This window comes from Cryptomeria japonica, chromosome 9 (genome assembly GCF_030272615.1).
Source record: "Cryptomeria japonica chromosome 9, Sugi_1.0, whole genome shotgun sequence".
NCBI classification, from domain to species: domain Eukaryota; kingdom Viridiplantae; phylum Streptophyta; class Pinopsida; order Cupressales; family Cupressaceae; genus Cryptomeria; species Cryptomeria japonica.
Window position 1 is genome coordinate 216,262,114 of NC_081413.1, and position 21,092 is coordinate 216,283,205.

The following is a 21,092-nucleotide window of genomic DNA, read 5'->3' on the forward strand; positions in this document are numbered from 1 at the left end:
TAGACATATGAGCACTTCATAGAAACACTCAATATCTCATCTACCAATGTTGACCCAAGGTTCAAAAATTTGTGCAACACCCACTTGTAGCAGGACAAATGGAAGAAGCAATTTGGTAGTAGAGTGAAACATTGAGTGTGGAATAGGCCTTTCCAACCAAGGACAAGGGCAAAGGCAAGTGGCCTCAAAAGAAAGGTCAAGGAAAATATGATGATACTTCAAAGAATCTCAAAAATATCACATGTCACTACTGTGGTAAACTTGTTCATATGAAGAAGCACTGCAGGAAGCAGTTGGCTGAAAAGAAATCCAACTTGAGAGGGTCTTCACAAAAGGCTTATGTCATAGAGCATTTTGAGCAAAAGGAGTTAACCTTTTATGCTTACATGGCCACACAACCAGCAAATTAGGCAAAGTCTTCTGCATGGTACGTTGATTCTAGAGCGTCTTGTCATTTTACTCATGGGAAGGGATGGCTCACTGAGTACATGACTTGCTCAAATTGAACGATTTTTGATGATGGTGAGGAGTATATAGTTGTTGGCAGAGGCAATGTTTAGATAACCTCTAGAGGGAATTTTTTTATATTCGTCAATGTATACTATGTGTTGAGCATGGGGCTCAATTCACTCTTAGCGAGTCAAATTATGTGCCATTGTCACAAGTTGGACGTCATAATTAGCACACATAAGTGCTAAATTGTTGATAACGAGTCCAAGAAAACCACTACAGATGGCATAGAAGATCATGGGTTGTATTAGCTAGTTGATACTAGAGAACTTCAGGAATGTGCATGGGTAGCCAAGAGTGCATTAGATATCACTACACTATATTGTTGATAAGGAGTCCAAAAAAACCACCACAGTTGGCATAGAAGATCATGGGTTGTATCGACTAGTTGATACTAGATAATTAAAGGAATGTGCATGGGTAGCCAAGAGTGCATTAGACATCACTACACTGTGGTATCAACATTATGGGCATCTCAACCTATCTTATCTCTCTCAGTTGGCTTGAGATAATATGGTTGAAGGTTTACCTAAAATCCAACAATAGATACAAGGTGTTTACAAAGCTTGCCAAGCAGGGAAGTAGCAAAGGACTCTTTTTTCAGATCGACAGGCTTGGAGAGCCTTGAGAGTCTTGCAATTGATTCATGCAAATGTTTGTGGACCAATGAATATAGCATTGATCATTGTTGCCAATATTTTCTCTTGTTTGTTGATGATTTTAATATGAAAATGTTGGTGGTTTTTCGATAAACAAAATTAGAAGTGTTTAAGGAATTCCAGGAGTTCAAAGCATTAGTAGAAAAAGAGTATTTGTTCAATAATCACTCTTAGGTTTGATAATGGAGGTGAATTATGTTCAAACGAATTCACTAACTTTTGTGCTAAACATAGAGTTAAATGTCAATTCACAACCCCTTATAGTCCACAACAGAATGGAGTAGTTGAGAGAAGGAACTATACAATTATAGAGATGGGTTGTTGTATGTTGGAGAACAACAGTGTTCCCAAGAAGTTTTGGGTTGAGGCAGTTTACATTGTTGTTTATCTTTTGAATAGGTCTTCGACACAAGCAGTGAAGGAGAAGATCCTAGAGAAAGCATGGTTTGGGAGGAAACTTAAGGTGAGTCGTTTGAAGGTTTTTAGTTATTACATACATGTGGATTCCAGTTGCAATGAGAACTGAGTTGAATTCAAAGAGTCAGAAATTGATGCTCACAAGGTATAGTGAGAATCATAAAGCCTACAAGCTGTTTGATTATGAATTTAGGTGTTCATCTTCCATTGGCTAAATCGGAAGGGGGGATGATTCTGATCATTAATCTCATTTTCAGCATGTGTAATCTCTCTTGAAGATTTTCTTGCGTAGAATTTTGATCAACATCTAGATGATAGAGAAATGGCAACCCAAGTCATGATGGCAACATTGATTTGGAAGGAGAGGTTTCTCAATAGAGACCAAAATTTTGTAATATCTCACAATCTAGGGCTTTCAAAAACATCAACCTTTTAGGGGTCATTGCAATCACATTGATTAGTTCTCTAGTTTTGCAATCTTTCCATTCATCAAAAATGATGGATGCACTTCTTTTAGGCCATGTATCCTTGATTTCTCTAAATGATGCCTCTATGAAAGCTTTTTCCTTAGCCAATAAGGTGGTGTGCACCTTTTCATAGCTAGGATTAATGTAATCATTAGGTCCTGTTGACATGTTTTTTAGGACAACGTCTAACACAGAATAAAGTCACCAACGGTCACCTTATCCTTTCTTGATCAAGATTAGTCCGTATGCTAGGATTTCTTAAAGTTCAAACGGCTAATTTCAAGGTTCGTTTAGTGCGTGGACGTGACTCAGATGTTTGATGGGTTTGCTGATAACCCAAGGGACCTTACGTGTGTTCAATTTGAGAAGACTCATGCAAGCTCAAAGATTTCTGCACGGATGATTTGCAATGAAAGCTCTAGTTTTAGATCTTTTGGATTTTTTGAATTATGCGGAAAGTAAATAAGAGTAGGGTAGAGAAGACTATGCTAAAGCTAATCTAATCCTAAGAACAGGAGATGGGATCACTCATGCAAAATCAAACCACGCTTCGTTTCACTAGCAGAGCACAACTACGCGAAGGTGGTGCAATCTTCAAAGGGTGCATAGAGGTTTTTCAAATCATCAATATGGACCATCGAATCAAACAATCTCTACTGATGATCGAAGTTAAGCATATACACATCAAAAGCGCTAAGGCTAACTTTGCACGGTGTACAACAATCAGCTGTACACCAAAAGTATGAGCTCGGATTCTGCAACAAGCACTCCTATCAAATCCAGTTCTTTTAACAACATATAAGCAAATCTAATCTAATTGAAGAGAGCAAGACCATGCAGATTGCCAAAATAGAACAAGAATACACCATCAAAATCGAACAATGTATTAAGTTGGCTACTTCACAATCCTGATGCAACAATCTCAGATAATAATCTCTCCTCTCTTACAAATGAGGGGGGTCACCCCTTTATATAGGCTTCTGGCCTTGGCTACATGCAAACCCTAATTAGGGTTTCACCCTAGAAGATTCCCCACTCGATGCAACAAGGTGGGAATCGGTAATTAATAACCCATCATGCCCATATACAATTAATTCAAAAGCCTAAAATAGCGCCCACTAGCACATTAAATGCGCCCCATGATGCTGATTATGCCCAAAATATAATAAACACCTCCATGCAAGGAATAAATGTCCATCATTCTTCATGTGACGACGACATGCACGGAGAATCTGTCATAAAACCATAAATGAGGAGGCTACATGCAAGAGGATTCCTCATCCAACGACGACATGCATTGACTGGACCCACACTTAGTCAAAATGCCCCAATAGTAAATATGCCACCACTATTCAACTAAAAGATTCTCGTCCAAGAATGGATGACCATTATCTCGCTCATTTATGGCATATGCAATGAATTTGCTAACGACGACTTCCAGCAATTGAAAAACTTCCCGCTCCATCATGACTTCCTATGTCTTCTTCATTATACCAGAGAATGAAGAAACATTTGCAAAATGCTCTTTGGGGAATGAACCTACGAAGAAGAAGTCGTGCAACTGAGATTTTAGGGAGCTCACTGTTATTCCACCGTCATTGAGTTTCCTTACGAACAATGCCTCAATTGCACTAATGATTTCCTCCTGCACCCTTCTGATGGACTCTTTCAAAGTAAAGGAGTCTACACTGAATTTATCGAAGGTGTTTTTTCTTGAGCAAACGACGTAGAACCATTGGGGAAAGTCATAAGCTTCATTTTTCTGAATCACTTTCCCGTCAACCATAATTTGCCTTGGAACCTTCGTCAGAGCCCTGAGTTGTGGAATGGTTAAGTCCTGGTAAATGTGCACATCCTCCCATAATCCTTCTGTTGTCTCTAGTCTGTTTAGGAGGGTCACGAACTTTGAATGAAGTAGAGCTAGGTCTTCAATGAATTATCCTGCTTTGGTATAAACATCCTCTACCCATTCCCTGGAATTTTGCGCCATCGCTCTAATAACCTCTGCATCATCAACCACTTCCTTAGGAAGGGAGGAAGGGGGAGTGAATGAAGGACCTACTTCCTTGAGGGGCCTTTTGAAACTCCTGACGTACTCGCATAGGACTCTACTTTCTTCCCACAGCCGCTTACATTTCGCCTTTGATTTCAGCAGTTTCTCCTTCATGGCGAAGGAAGATTCTTCAAAGTCTCCCATGACTTGACCTATGGAAGCATGGCCAAGATCAATCTGTTTGATAACATAATCCTCTTGCCTGAACTCATTTTTGTCTTTATCCACTGTAGGTTCAACAACATGCAAGGTCCGGGATCCAGATTCTCCCCTAACAACCTTGGAAAATTTTCGGGGAGCCTTCTTTTCTGCTGGCTGATCCATCCTTTTCAATAATTCTTCTAACTCTCGAGCAGGATCAGTTTCCCTTTTTGATTCTCTTGTCATCCTTCCCACTAGCCAATCCGGAGTGGGGATGGAGTGACTATGATCCTCTACGTGCTACTGTTCCTGCGACTCTTCCTCCATTTCACCAAGGAAAGCTTCCACGAAGCTATCCTAGCGAGCCTCTTCCTGATGAGGGGGACTTTCTTGCCTTTGACTTCTTGGCCGATGGTGTCCCTGTGAAGTGTTGATGCTGAGTATATCTGGTGCCAGAATGCTCTCTGGAAGTGGACTTGTGGTATGTGGAAACATCTCTACCTCCTGCACACTCGAGGAATTTGCTGGTGAGTGATCTCTTTCCGTCCTTGCTTTCTTTTGTGGAGGTTCTTCCTGCTGGACTTCCTGTGGGATTTCCTGTTGGATATCCTTATTCTTTGCTGTCCTTGGTCTCTTTTGGGCATTTTTTCCTTTATCCATCCAAACTTCCCTTCCTTCTTGAACCTGCGAAGAGCCTTCAGTTGCCTCATTGTGGGATTCTAGACTTCCCATTAGCTGATATGTCAGATGAACATTCCCTTCCGCCAACCTCCTTATCTGCCTGTCAATCCAGTGCTTGGTGAATTTCAGTACCGGTCTAGCTAAGATACTCAAATCTTCCACCTCGGGCTCCGACCAATCTGGCAACTGAATAGGCTGATCCTTTTCTTTCTCGAATTCAGGTTGTATCAAATCTGCATCTTCCTTGACCTGATCTAGCACCTGATAAATTTCACTTATCTTGATGGTGTCAAGGGGCAATTTGGAATGCATTCTCTTCCGGACCTCAAGGCCGTCCTCGACACCTGCCCAATAATCTTCTAAGTGAAACTTGTGTATGAATTTGACGCCAACGACCTTTCTGATTTGGCAGTAAGGATCATATTGGGCCCTAGATGTATAAAATGGCAGATGATAGAAAGCCAATTCCCCTGCTGCACTTTCAGCGGCTTCCAAGCGTGGACATATTTCCATGAAGTCTCCTAAGACAACTGGAAATTCAATTGATTGCTTTTTCTTCTTTTGCAATCGGTCAACTGTCTCATGAGCTCCAACAATACAAGCTTGTCTGATGGATATCTTGGCAACTTGTATGACTAGAATGAGAATCCTTGCGTCCTAATGTAGGTGAATTTAGGAAATTGCAAGAACACAGCTCAATACTTTTGGACCAAGGCATTTGCTTGTGGTGACACTCTTACGTGCAACTTCTTTTGCATAAGCCGTGTCAAGTACATGGTGAAGGTGTCATTTGCCAACCTGTAAGAATTGACATTGTGAAGATGTAGTTGGGGATAACACTCGTGCACTTTCAGGTGAGATGGTCTGCAACCCATGATTCCTCTTGCTGGCAGCCCATCAAATCCTCCTCTTTGCACAAGCATATAGAACAGGTAGGAGCTCATGAAAAAGGACTGGGACCTTTTTTCTTATAAGTTTTTCAACTGCTCGTGCAAGTAGTGACTGATCAATCTGGCCCAGTCGATCAACACATTTGAATTCATGATCTTGCCTATGTAGAAGAACATCCAGGTCTCAAAGTTCACAGAATGTGGACATCCCATTACTCTGCTTAGCATTTTGATCAGGTCCACATACTCCTGCTTGAACTCGAAGATGGTGAGAGTTTTTGGCATCTTGGAAGCATGCACCCTAGGCTTCAGCAACCACTGCTTGTTAATCAAATCAGCACACCTGGTAGGACCTGCTTCATATACTGCCTGAGCTCCGTTGTTGGTCCTGTTTGTCATGGAATAGTGCGAAGGAATTCCGAAAGCCTCATTAATTGACTCCAGAGTCAGTGTTGCCAGTAACTTGCCATCAGGTGTTGAGATTGTCTTTCGCTCCAAATTATAATGTGTTGCACATTCCTGGACCAAGTCCGGGCACTGAATAGCAGGAGGAAAACTAGCTGCCGCAACAATTCCGCTTTTGACAATTTTGACAGCTGTTGGTGATGGATTGTGCTCTGCTGTCCCGAACATTCTGATCTTGAATGCATCCAAATTGAATGTGCCTAAATTAGTATCACTGATTTCTTCCCATCTTGAATTCAGCCGAGAATGGGGAAGGAAACCTTTCATTTCCGCCTTGATCAATGCTTGCTTGGAGAGAGTAGCTGCCTTGCTCGATTCCGCCATCCTAGAAGCACCTTGAAAATGATGAAAACGGAGACTAAGTATGACCACTCTTCACTTCTCCACTTCTTCTTTCATGAATCTTGCACGTGAGAAATGAAATGTCTATCCAAACTTATATAGAATTCTTAAGAGGCATTAAATTAGCAATTGCATTCATGATGTGCATACTTTCCCCAATTACTACGCCATGCAGAAGAAACTTCCCATGTGAGTGAGTTTGAATTTAGAAATTTCCTTAAATGCACCAAGTCATGCGTCATACTTGGAAGATTCTCTTCGCCAACTCGTTGATTTTCACTCTTTCCAATTTTGGAGGGAAATTGAAGGATCTTCTCAGTATTTGTTTGATTTCATCTTAACTTGTTGTCTTCTGCTTTTGAAGGAATTTCCACGTCTCTTTTCAACATCCCTATTTTTTAGGGATCCTCCTAAAATTTAGGAGCTAGGTTCATTGGATGGAGAATTTCACCACGATTCTGAATCTATAAAATTTTCCACATTCCGTCGAGATTTGGTGTCTAAAAATAGCAAATTCAAAAATTTGTCCGAGGGGAATTTTGCTTTTTGATTCCTCCTTGACCTCTTGGTTTTCATGCCTTAGGCAAAATTTCAATTTTTTAGCTTGGGCGTGGAATTCACTGTGTCTTGGAATTTTATCATCATTTCCTTGATTCTCCTTGACTTGGCCATTTCAACACTCCTCATTTGGGTGCAATTTCTTTAAGAGGGAGGAATTTCATTAAGAGGGAGGATTTTCATGTTTGAATGTTCCTCCATTACCTCCATTTGGCGCCATAGCTAACCCTTGGGCGCTATTTCCAACAAGGCAAGGAATTCATGTCTTTTCTTATTATCCTTGGCATGTCCATTTTGGTGCCTTCTATCAGGCTAGGGCGCATTTGACACTTGGAAGGGAATTTCAACAATTTCAAAGATTTCTTGCACCCCCCACTTTGGCGCCTTACATTAGGCTAGGGCGCATTTCACCCTTGGTCAAGGACTTTTGCAATTTGCCTGTTTCTCCATGCACTCTCCATTCTGGCGCCTTCCACAAGGCTGGGGCGGAAATTCCTCTTGAGGGAGAAATTCATTGTTTTGTGAATTGTCCATGTCTTCTCCTGTTTAGCGCCCTCCACAAGGCTGGGGCGGAATTTTGCATAGGTGATGGATTCTTGCCATTTGTCCATTTCTCCTTGCATTCCCCATTCTAGCGCCCATCCTTGGTCTAGGGTGGAATTTTCACTGGGGGAAGGAATTCATTGATTTGTGAATTTTCCATGAGAAAACCACTTTGGCGCCCAATTACTCCTTTGGGTGGAATTTTCACCCTGGCATGGATTCTTGGAATTCATCATTCAATCTTAGAATATTTTGATCTCCTTGTGATTTTGAAGTGTCTTCCTGAACTTGGGTGAATTTTCGAGCTTTCTATTTCAGGCATGGGCTTCCAACACTTAACCATTTTTTGCTTCCTCTGTCTGCTTTCTGACTTTCCGAAATTAGAGATATCTACAAATGTCTGATCTTTGTCACCTTGTCCGACTGATCCTGTTAGTACTGACTTTCCAAAAATAGAAACCTTCAAAGTGTCAGCGTTAGATCCCTAGACAGGGTGCAGGAATGACTTACTATAAATAGAAACTTACTAAAAATAGAAATTACTAAAAATAGTAATTTTGATTTTTGGCAAAATGATGACATTTCGGGACTCAGAAAAATACCTAAAAAATAGGAACTTTCTAAAAATAGAAAGTTGCTCCGTTTTGGCTCAAATTTTACCGGGAGGCTCTTTGCATGGTCCTGATTTTTTTCAAAACCCTAACAAAAACCCCTAAAATCTAGGATGAAAGGCAGAAACCCTAGAAAAGACAGAATAGGCCCTAGACTTCACCAAACTTGCTCAAACGAGAAGCAGATCAACTTCAAATGACCCCCGAACATCTGCATAGCGGAGAGACTGACGAGACTGCCACCAAAACACAAAAAACCAGGACCAAACGACCAAAGGGGCCTAAAAGCTAGGGGGTCCCTATCTGAGATGGGGTGATGTGTGATTAGGTCACAACAAGTCCATTGGCAATTGTTGGCACCCTATCTCACCCATATGGTGATCTACAAGTTTTAAAGAAAGCCCATTGCCATAAATGCAATGAGCAATGCTCTCATATGCAACCTCTCTTGCTTCATTCTTGAAAGCCTTTTCAAATTGACTCCTTGATGCAAAAGAAAGTGGGTATTCTGTTCTTGGAAAATGGTGGCATGAAAGGATGTGGATTGGCCGATTCTGATAAGCCATTACAAGGTTTTTGAAATCCTTTCTTGGAAGGTGGATGTACTCTTTCCTTTGATTTATTACTCACTATGTTGGCATCCTCTTGTTCTTTAATATATCCCATTATTTGTTGCTTTCATAACCCTTTTAATTTAGCTCTAGACAAATTCTTAGGCTTAAGTCATAAGAGGGCATAGGTTAGCTTTCACTGAATTATATGAGCTCTTATACTCATTCTACATTGGCTACCACAACAAAGATTACCGCCACCACTAGGAAGTTGTTCAATCATGGTTTTATGTCGCCAAATAGGTGATGTTGTATCAAATTTAATGAGCTCTCTACATGTGGGGCAAGTAAATTAGAACTATCAACCATTCTGTATGAACATAACAAAACAAAAACAAAAAAAACATTACAAATTTACAACCCTACAACTTTTAAATAAAATGGCATTATGACCCCTATATTATGTATAAAAGGTCTTAAAAAACATTAAAAGTTTGAAAAATCTTGAAAAAAATTACAAGATTCATTCACTCACTTTTGATAGATAAATATTTTGTGTGTAGCTCTTTCTTTCTTGTTGGTGTAGGTATTTCTCTACCATATCTTTCACCTTCAAGAAACATAGTAAACTTTCAAAAACAAACAATAACTTCTTGGAGGGATTAGTTGTTTTACTCTCTTATGTTTATGAAATGAGGCAAAAGAAGTCATGTCCTTAGTTTAGGATGACATTAGGTATTAGAATAGGTTTGTTTTTAAAAATGTTTGGAAGTGATTTTTTTAGTTTTTTGGTTGGGTGGCCAATAGGTTTTGTTTGGTACGTCTAGGTCTGTCCTAATTTTATGACCCATAGGGAATCCAAGGAGCCCGAGGCACACCTTGGGTGAACCTAGAGCTGGCCCAGCCCTGGACCTGGCCTCAAATTGGACGGAGGAACCTGGTAACTTAGCCTAAATACAAGGATCTATCCTAGATGGGCTCGGATATTGATCTTGTTTGTGACATTGAGATAGCCTTGCCCCTCAATCAGTTCACTGGACAAAATTAAGATCTTATTAGAGACGGGATGAGATAAAATTTGGTTTAATTAATCCAACATTGATCTATGAGCCCTACCAAGGCTATCTACTTGTTCTGATCATATTTATATGGATGAGATATGCCATATGAACTATTCTATTCAATTTCAAAATCTAACTTCTCTGCTGCAGATTTGAACTTGGAGGCCCCATTATGAAAGTTCAGATGACTTGACAGTTAATGTCTTTCCATTCAACATGTGTGACTAACTTTCTCAAAGAGTCTTTTTCTCAGGACGAGCTTCTTTGGTTAAGAACCAAATGTTTGAGGCATAGTTTTCAGAGAGTAAGACTTGGGAGACTCACCACTTGATAATTTAACTCCCAGAAATAAAGAAAAAAGCCTCAAATATGGTAAACTGGTCCTCTATCCCTCATTTTCACTTCCAAAGAATCGAAACAAGATTTGCAACATTGAAGACCCAGTTTTAGTGATTTTGGTCAATGTTTGGGTGATTTGAATTAATTTAATTTGTCAAATTGTTGCCTGGGGCTCACACCTGAGCTAATTGCTTATGATCTGCAAGAGTGGAACTCTGGTAAGCTCTTAAACAGTCAAGCATCTTTACAATCTAACCACAAGCCTTTGTACCTAGTTATAAAAATATATTCTTCTTATATTTATATGCTAGGTTATAACCGTAACTTTTGCATAACTTATATTATTCATGGATTTCACTGGAATTTTGGGAATTGAGTTTTAAAATAATTCTATTGTAAGATTTCATCAACTAGGTTATGCGAGCAAATTTCTTTGCAATTTGGACAACTTTTTTTGTAATTTACTAGAATTATGGGCATCAGTTTTAAAATTAAAAACTTTATTTATGTGTTTTTGTATTGTCTTATGGTGGCAAATATTAATGCAATTGAAATAATTTTTTTTGAAACTTTACTGGATTGGCATCCAGTTATAAAATAAATATATTTTACAAGATTTCATGTTCTTGTTTGTAAATATATCAGTGTTCCAAGGGGATGTGTCCCCTCAAAACAAACCTGCATCCCGTGTAGGGGGACGTTTCCGAGACTTGGGGACTTGGGGGAAATGTCCCCCTACAACACCACCACTTCTGCCACCTTTGTCGGGGATGCGCTGGGTCGCTTGCTATATGGCACATGCCGTTACATACTAATTGCAACCTTTAACTTCGTGAAAACTAGTTGGCCTTTCATGGGGCACTCATAGAGATGTTATATTGCAGATTTTGCCTTTCAATCACCTCTATTTTTATATCAGCACCACTCCCCTACCACTGCTCCGCCGCCGTCCCCCCATCGTCCACCCGCCGTCCCCAAATTTAGGCCCTTGGTCCCCTGGTCCACGAAACCCGTCCCCCCATCAGGAAACTCTGTGGAACTATGAAATATATCCATGCACAACTACCATTCTATGCCAGAGTTTTTTCTTCTAGTTTAAAATAATATTTTCCTTAAAGATATTGAATATATCAGGTTATGAGTACAAAAAATTATGCAAATAAACTGAATTTCATGGAATTTCACAAGAATTTTGGTCCTACAAGTTTGAAACAAAATCTCCTTGGTTATTTCCTGCATTAGATTATGACTATAAATGTCTTTGTGATTTGGACTATAATCTTGTCAAAATTTGGCTGTCTACTTTCAGAATGAACTTTCCATAAAGATTTCATGTAGTAGGTTATGCGTCATGACTATAATTGAGTATCCTTTTGTCCATCATATGCCTACTGCAGTTCTCTATTGAATTTTGAATCTGACTTGATTTTGTTCCCCTCAAGCTGCCTTCTGTACATCTCTTTCCCAATATTAATACCGAGAAGCAAAAATTGTTGGGAATTTATTGGCATCCGAAAAGATAAAGATATTTTCAATTTCTCAGGAAATTATTGAAAAAAACTGGAAAATTATTGGGAACCTGAAAAATGCATTTTACATTTGAAGCCATTCTGATTACATAAAGAATTCGAGTGAAAGTAAACAAGAGTGTACATTATAAATTTAACTATGGATTTTTCTCATTAATTTTCATATTGCTCAGTACAGATAGTTGTAATATAAATGTCTTTAACAATGTTAATAAATAACTCTGACAGAATGATAATGAATATTAAGTGCAGTAAAATGCAACTAAAGTAAATACATCTCATTAGCCCTACCATTCTCCTTAACTATCAAGTCAAAGAGAATACATTATATACAAAATGGTAAGTGCAGTTGACAACAAAAGTCTCCCTAACCTCTTCAAATACCTCTTAAGTTTACAGCAGTGGCAACATTCATGCCTAGCATTTTAGGACAGTAATGTCCTGTCTTAACAACATTTCATATTAATCACTTTGATAAAAAAATATATCCTATAATATTGACAACAGTATTGATGCTCATATCAATTGATCACAGTACTAATAGTGTTGCTACTGAACACCATACTGATCAAGATTGTATAGGTCAAAATAATGACAGAATGTTATTGATCTGTAATCATAAGATGATCTGTAATAATGAAAATTCCCAAACAATTACCTCAATCATATAATAATTTTACAAATGAAATAATGATGACAAAATCCATTGTCAAGTAGAGACATTTGTTAGCAACAATGATGACAAGTCAAAGGATAGCATAATCTTATGACAGTTTTGTCTAGTAATGACTATGCTTATGAGTCATAAATAATGACAGCAGCGTTCGTTGTTTTTCATGCCTCCGCCATGAAGACAGTGCTCTCACAAAACAAATCGTAGCCTCCATTAATAATTTTCCTAATGAATAATGGCAGCAGTGTTCGTTGTTTTTCATGCCTTCGCCATGAAGACAGTGCTCTCACAAAGCAAATCGTAGCCTCCATTAATAATTTTCCTAGTTGATAACATAGAAGTCATCAAGAGTCTGGATAAGATATAATTAAAAAGAAATAATTCCAAATCAGCTATTTACCAAAGGAGGCTGACTAGATAAAAGGTCTTAAGGCAGCAATTACCAAACATTACCTTCATGTATCGCTTGATGACGAGAGCCATCCCTTACCGAATGAAGAGGTACAACTCCCTTCACTAAGGGAGATATAGAAGGAGAGAAAGCTCATTTGAGGCAGGCATCAATTGGACAATTACAGTATATATATATCAGAAATCAAGTTATTGCAACCACTTGTAAGTAAATCTATTGCATTTCCACTAATAATATTTTATTAGCATATAATAGCAAATTACCTTTGCAATCTATAATGAATTTATTAGAAATGCCTTGCAAATAGGAAGGATGGCTAACCTTTTGAGTTCATGAGAGATGAAGTACTGGTCATTCTTCATCAAGTATGCCACCTTGAGGTGATGGATTGGAGGTCCTCCCAAGCTCGTGGGCCAGGAGGCCGAATGGACCAGAAATCCATTTTGTGCTCTTGGTCTTGGTTGAGGAGGGCAGTCTTCATGTGTCTTATCAAGCACGCCACCCCGAGATGGATGGATTGGAGGTCCTGCCATGCTTGTGGGTTGGTAGTCAAGAAATCCTTTTTGTGCTCTTGGGCTTGGTCGAGGATGACTAGCCTCCAAGGTGGACTGAGGGATGGAACAAATAAAAAATCATTCCACGCTCTCGCAACAAGGATGACCATACTTGAGATTGCAGTTTGCAAGCATTTCCAACGAATTCCTAATATGATTGACTATAGGAATATGCCTTGGAATAAATGTTAATGATATTGAGGTATTTTGATTTAAATATGAATGATGCTTATATGGATTTAAATGTTATCATAGATTCTTGATATTTAATTTCAATACTTTGTGGATTTAGATGTTATCACGGATTCTTAATACTTAATGATTTTTAATATCAATGTGTATTCATTAATTTTCTTTGTAGGACCTAAACCAGGATTATTTTATATTGTGCATTGCAATTGGTAATATTATTATAAAGTTATATTTGTAAATGAATTGCATTTTTCAACTTAAGAAGGAATTGAATTTTTGTTTTAGGACAAAAATTGGGAATATCCCAAGAAGGGACATTACAATTGATATTAGAGCCTTGATCCTAGTAGCCTGAGAATCAAAAAGAGGAGTATATGCAATCAAGCCAAAGGGCTCAAAGAGCCTTGGAAAGAGGGAGGATAAAACTAGAGGCAAGTAGAAACCTGATTAGAGGCAATACAATGGGTGACCATGAGTTTATTCTAGGAAATGAATTGAGGGCCTTTATGGAACGACAAGAGAACACAACACAACTGCTTCTCCAAACCCTTCAAAACATGAACAACTCAATCAATACTCTTAGGCCTAACTCAACCAATGGAGGAGATGTCAATTCCAATCATTCCGAAAACAACAAAACACCACTAAGATCATCACCTAGACTAACAAGACCTTCCTTCTTACCTAGGGAAGAACAACCAAGAGAAGAAGAAGAACACAACCTAGCTACCACTGACCTTAACGAGTGTGTAGAAGCATACTTGAGAATTGACCCTGACTTAAGAAGACATATCCCATTTAGAGAATATTGTGAGGCAAGGAAAAGAAACGCATCTAGAAGAGAAAGAAAGCAACCCAACAAAAAATTACAACAAAGAGTCAGCAAAATGTCTCTTCCCAATTTCGATGGATCGGGGAAAGTCACCGCACGTGCATGGATTAAAAAACTAGACACATACTTCTCCCTTAGCCCCATGGCAAAAGAAGATGCTATTAAATTTGCCATTCTACACTTAAGAGGGAGTTGCACACGATTGGCGGCATTATGGAATTGCCACCCAAGGGACCAAAATGTGAAAACCTATGATGAGTTTACATAAAAAGTATTGATCGATTTGATCAAAAGCATCTCGAAAGACATTTCAAGGAGTTGACCCAATTAAAGCAATAGGATTCAATAGAAGATTATGTGGTGGAATTCCAAAGAATTTCAGTTATGGTGCCAAGTATTACCGAGTGTAGGCTCATGTCCCTATTTATTGAGGGATTAAAAGAGTCAATTTATTGCTCGATAGGGGCTCTTGATCCTTTAAGGTTAGAAGCCACATCAACAAAGGACAAAATCTAGTCAAAGAATATAAACCTTCAAGCACACATACCCAACTCTCCTATAAGAAAAAATGGCAACCAAAGACATTTCCTCCTTGATCCCACATTACAAAGGAAGACAAGATAGAACTACGAAAGAAAGAGTTATGTTTTCTTTGTAAGGAGAAATGGACATACAGACATAGGTGTGCAAAAAGAGGACAAGTACACAACTTAGAAGCAATATCAGACGAAGAGATGAGTGAAGAAAAAATTGAAACCCAAAGGAAGAAAAGGAAGTAGGATGATGATGAGGATGCAAGTGGTACATTAGCCACACTCTTGAGAGCACCCAAATATCACCCTTCAGAATCCATAGTGTTCTAAAATGACAAAAAGTGATTGTCCTAGTGGATAGTGGTGGCACCCATAACTTCATTGATGAAGGTTTAGTGACAAGATTGAAATTGGAAACTGAAAACTTTGAAGGCTTCAAGGTGGTCATGGCAGATGGATTCACTACTCCATGCACACAAAGAATCCAACAGCTAAGCATCACATTAGGGAGACATCAAATAAAGGAGGACTTCTACGTGGCAAACATGGGTGACATGAATGTGGTATTGGGCATCCAATGGTTACATTCCTTAGGAAGATATTACCAAGACTTACAAAAGATGGAACTTTGTTTCCAAGACAATGGACAAGAAGTAATTCTTCAAGAACTATTAGATGGGACCCCAAGGGTAGTATCATCCAAAAGAATGGAAAGAGCTTTTAGGCATGGACTAGTGGGAGTGGGCAGCACAATGCATGATACATGATAGATCTTCACCCAATGGAGGAAAGAATATACATGTCAACAAATCAATCTATTCTAAACAAACATAAGGTGTTCTTTAAAGACATTCCACTAGGGCTGCCTCCTAAGAGGGGTTTTGAACATACTATAGAGCTAGAAGAAGGGGTCAAACTTGTTATTATCACAACCTACTGCCACTTGAGAAAATATAAAGAAGAAATTGAGAAAACCATTAAATTTTTACTTGAAATGGGACATATTTAACCTAGTTCCAGCCCTTTTGCTTCCTCTACAATATTAGTAAGAAAGAAGGGTGGCCCTATGAGAATGTGTATAGATTATATGGCCCTTAATAAAAAAATCCATAAATAACTGTTACCCCATACCTAGTGTTGATGAGTTAATTGATGAACTTCATGGGGCAATGTACTTCTCAACAATAGACCTACGTTCTGGGTATCATCAAATTAGGATGAGGAAAGATGTTCCCAAAACAACCTTTAGATGTCATTTTTGTTGAAATGGATAGCTAGTTCGGATCATATTTTAATGTTGCCTTGTGGCAATTAAAATATTATCATATTGTAATAAGGTTAAGCGATTCATGTCTAATAGGGCTGGGCCCAAAATAAAACGCATGGTTAAGCGATTCATGTCTAATAGGGCTGAGCTCAAAAAGGAAACGTGTTACAACTTGCAAGTTATGTAGGCCCCAAATTGGGCGCCAAAAGAGCAAACTAAAATATGTAAAATAGCGGCAATTTGGTTAAAGCTGACTTGGAAAACTTGAAGATGAATCTTGTATACAAACAAGATTCATTCTACACTTCAAACACAACGTATCATCTTCATCAAGTGCCGTTAGCCTTATGCAAATTCAGTCAGCGAACTTATAGGAAGAAAGCGATATAAATCTTCATGCTGCTGCAAGTCTATCCGATCCTTGAGCGAATCCATTGGACAGCTTGCTGAGCAAGGTTGTGTTCTATACTTCAGCGATCTCCTTCTCCAAGTGGTGTCAATATTCTGCTCTCTCTGAAGATATACTACAGCTGCATATACTTGGTTTAGACTGCCCTAGATTGGCACTACAACCAGATAAGTAATCTGATTCATGTAATCTGCTTATAAATTAAGGAACTGATCTGAATCTTTGATGCTGGGTTTTTCCTCCAAGAGGGAGTTTTTCCGAGGGTACTTGTGTCTTGTGTTGTGTACTTTATTGTTATTTCTGCTTATTATTAGTCTGATTCTAATTTAAGTAACTAGATTAACATCTGATTGCCTAAACTCAACATGGTAGCAGAGCCAAGTTCGAATTAGGGGTAATCAGATTGATTGTAGTCGTTCCTCCTCCATTTGTTCTTATCACTTCATTCAAAATGTTGAACTGTCTCAGGGTTGAAGATAGATTGGATGGTGCATCCAACTTCACGTCATGGAGATTCCGAATCATGCTTGCATTAAATGGAAGTGATCTTGCAGACTTTGTGGAGAGATCATCCATTGAACCTGAGGCAGAAGAGGAAAAGACTTCATGGAGGAAGAAAGATTTTCAAGCTTAGAGAATGCTGGTTGACTCCGTGAAGGATCGTATTGTACCTATCATCTCTAAGCTGAAGACTGCCAACGAAATGTTCAAGACATTGGAAGAGATGTACAAAATCAACAACACCAGCCGTGCCCTAGCTTTGAAGCAGCAGCTTCATCACATCAAGATGATGAAAGGTGAATCCGTCCTTGCATACTTCATGAGGATTTCTGATTTGAGAGATCAACTCTCATCCATTGGGAAGGTTGTTGCCGACAGTGACCTGACCATGCTTGCTCTCAATGGTCTTCGGACATCTTGGGGAGTCTTACATTCAAGGAATTAGTGCAAGATTAGATCTTCCCAAATTCGATCGTTTGAGAGCAGATTGCATACAAGAAGAGTCACGATTGATAGCAAGAGGAATTGAGCGTGATCATTATGATGTAGACAATCAAGTCCTTGCTTCGCATATGGTTAAAGGCAAAGGAAGGAAGTGGGATAGAGACAGAGATTCAGATCCTGCCCCTAAGTCAAAAAGGAAGAAGGACTTATCTCACATCCAGTGCTTTAAGTGTGACAAGTATGGTCATTTTGCTTGGGATTGCAAATTCAGGTCCACTCCTCTTGCTTCTTCTGTAGAAATTGGCATAGGGACATCTCAGGAGGAGCAAAGGTCAAATGAAGACTTCCTTTTCTAAAAGGAGGAAATGCTAGAGGGAGCTTGACATCTTTAGCTTCAGAGAGAGCCAGTTTCTTTCAGCTTCAGAGGAAGCCTCATCTTTTGTGTAATAGTTTTCGTTCCACCCTCTGCGAGTAGGCATGGTGGTGATGCATTCTTCTCTAGGAGAAGTTTGAGGTGAAAGCCCTCGTTCCACCCTTTGCGAGTAGGCATGGTGGACCCACCCTCTGCGAGTAGGTATGGTGGGCATCATTGAAGAAATTCCACCGTCTGCGAGTAGGCATGGTGGTTCCACCCTCTGCGAGTAGGTATGGTGGGTATCATGGAAGAAATTCCATGATGAGTTCATTCACCCTCTAGGAGTAGCTATGGTGAACGTATCATTTGTTTCATCCATGGGAGTAGCCATGGTGGTAGCCACTTTGAGACTTGATTATTCATAGAATCCTCTCTAGCTAAGAGGGAGTGTTGAAATGGATAGCTAGTTCGGATCATATTTTAAATATCGACAATTACATGGAAACTTAACCATAACGAGGATTGAGTTGGAAGACATGATGAGGTGCCCCAAGTATCCTCTACCCTAGGCCCAACAACAAGACCTTATTGCCTGTGGCCCCATGTGGTCCTTAACCGATGGTCCTCCACCATCATCATGAGGTGGCATACCTAGTGAGGGCTTTACACTATTCCCCTCCATCATATCAACCTCTCACCTCTTACTATTGATTCACTTCAACAATAAGGTGCCTTTGACCCTTATCTACTCATCATCCTAATACCTTAACGATTTTACTTCTTGTATTCGTGAGCCATGGTGGAATTCCTAGCATCTCGAATTCCTAGTCTTACCATTCAGACTAACCAATGTCCCCACTACTTTCCAATCTTGCATGAACTACCTGTTTAGCAAACAATTAAGGAAATACCTCTTGGTATTCTTCAATGACATGTTGACTTATAGCAAAACCTGGGAAGACCACTTAAGACACATTGATGAAGCATTGGGGATACTTGAACAATAGTCATTATTTGTTAAGATAACCAAGTGTGAATTTGGAATAGACGAGATTTTGTATTTACGGCACAAAATCAACTCCCAAGGAGTTAGCATATATGAAGAAAAGATCAATGCAATAATAGATTGGCTAAAACCAAGAACCTTAACTCATCTAAGAGGATTTCTATGGCTTTGCAGCTATTTTAGAAGATTTGGTAAGGGTTTTTCAAGACTAATTGCTCCATTGAACCACCTAACCAAGAATGGTGCTTTCTCATGGAGTGCAAAGGCCCAACAAGCCTTTGAAGAACTCAAAGAAATAATGAGTTCTTGCCTAGTGTTAGCCATTCGAAACTTCTCACTATGTTTGAGCTAAAGTGCGATGCTTTTAGGGAAGGTGTTGGGGTTGTACTAATGCAAAACAAACACCTAATAGCATTTGAGAGATGCAAACTTAAAGAATAAAAAAGAAACTACTCATTTATGATAAGGAAATGTTAGCTATCATGCACACCTTAGCTAAATTTAGGCAATATTTGTTTTGTGGAAGGTTTATTGTCAAAACTGACTATAATAGCCTAATATTCTTCATGAAACAAAAAGATTTGAATGATAGATGACAAAAGTGAGTTAGCAGGTTGCAAGCCTACAACTTTGACATTGAATACATGAAAGGGAAGAACAATGTTGTGGTTGATACTCTATCTCGAAGACCTCATCTGTACTCTATGATGGACATCTTTGCAGACTGGAAGAATTCAATCTTTGCAGAATATACCAAGGATGCATTGGCAAATGACATTTTGGAAGGGAAATTGCAAGATGACAAATATAAGGTGGTAGAGGAGCTCATCCTTTACAAAGATAGAATACATATTGTCCTAGGATCAAAAATGAAAGAATAGATTACGAGAGCATACCATGACGCACCTTTAGTAGGACATCAAGGTTACTGCAAAACACAGACAAATGAGGGAGAGATTTTCTTCAAAAGGTATCAAAGGGAATATCTTGAAACATATTAGCAAGTGTATGGTATGCCAAAAGAACAAGGCAAAATAGACATTTCTGATAGGATTATTACAACCTTTACCCATACCAAATATAAAATGGGAGAGCATTTCAATGGATTTCATTACTGGATTCCCAAAGGTACAAGGGAAATATTGTATATTTGTGGTGGTGGATCGACTAACAAAGTATGCCCATTTTCTTGCAATATCCTCTTCATATAGAGAACCGTAGGTGGCAAATCTCTTCTTTAAGGAAATATTCAAACTAAATGGGCTACCTAGGATTATTGTTAGTGACAAAGATAGCAGATTCCTTAGTATATGTTGGCAAGAGCTCTTCAAGTTGGTTGGAACCGAACTTACCCCCAACACCAGTTACCACCCCCAAATCGATGGGTAGACTGAGATTGTCAATAAATGGCGTGAGGGACATTTACAAAACACTATCACAAGGTAGAAAACTGCATGGATCAAATGGCTATATCTCGAGGATTATTATCACAGTACCACTCATCACATGTCAATAGGAATGAGTCTTTTCAGGGCATTAATTATATGGGTATGAGGTGACATCATTTGGAGATTTAATTTTTATTGAAAGTTGAGTCCCAGGTTCAAGAGACTTGGTGCAACAATGCATAGATATTTTAAACACACTTAAGGACAACTTGCATCACACACAACATCAACAAAAGATATATGCTGATTGTTGAAGATCTAAAAGAACCTTTGAAGTGGGAGACTTAGTCTTCCTAAGATTGCAACCCTATAAACAATCTTCTATAAAGGGGAGTGGAGTTGAGAAGCTCAAGCCACAATCCTATGAACCATATAAAGTTGTACGAAGGATTGGCAAAGTTTCTTATGGATTGGAGTTACTAGTGAATAGTTGAATTCATAATGTCTTTAATGTATCTCACCACAAGGTGGTGTCAGGTCAACATTTTACACCATGTTTGAAGTTACCCCCACTTGATGATGAAGTAAAATTGATTTTGGAACCTAAGGCTATCCTTGATATGTGAGAGAAGAAATTAAGGAATAAGGTTATTCTAGAATATTTGGTTAAATGGAAGAATTTTCGTATGGAAGATGCCACTCGGCAAGG

The 21,092-nt window shown here is 38.9% G+C and overlaps 2 protein-coding genes across 2 annotated transcripts in view; one reads left to right on the top strand and one right to left on the bottom strand.

The window, feature by feature from the left end:
• LOC131044508 (probable 1-acylglycerol-3-phosphate O-acyltransferase) overlaps positions 1-21,092 on the top strand; it is a 99,209-nt gene that overhangs the window by 13,666 nt on the left and 64,451 nt on the right. The window lies entirely within an intron of this gene.
• Positions 12,189-21,092, bottom strand: part of LOC131044509 (uncharacterized) — a 71,528-nt gene continuing 62,624 nt past the window's right edge. Inside the window, exon 2 of the mRNA XM_057977848.2 lies at positions 12,189-12,812. Coding sequence (XP_057833831.1) covers positions 12,749-12,812 — 64 coding nt within the window. The 3' untranslated portion in view covers positions 12,189-12,748. The remainder of the gene's footprint in view (positions 12,813-21,092) is intronic.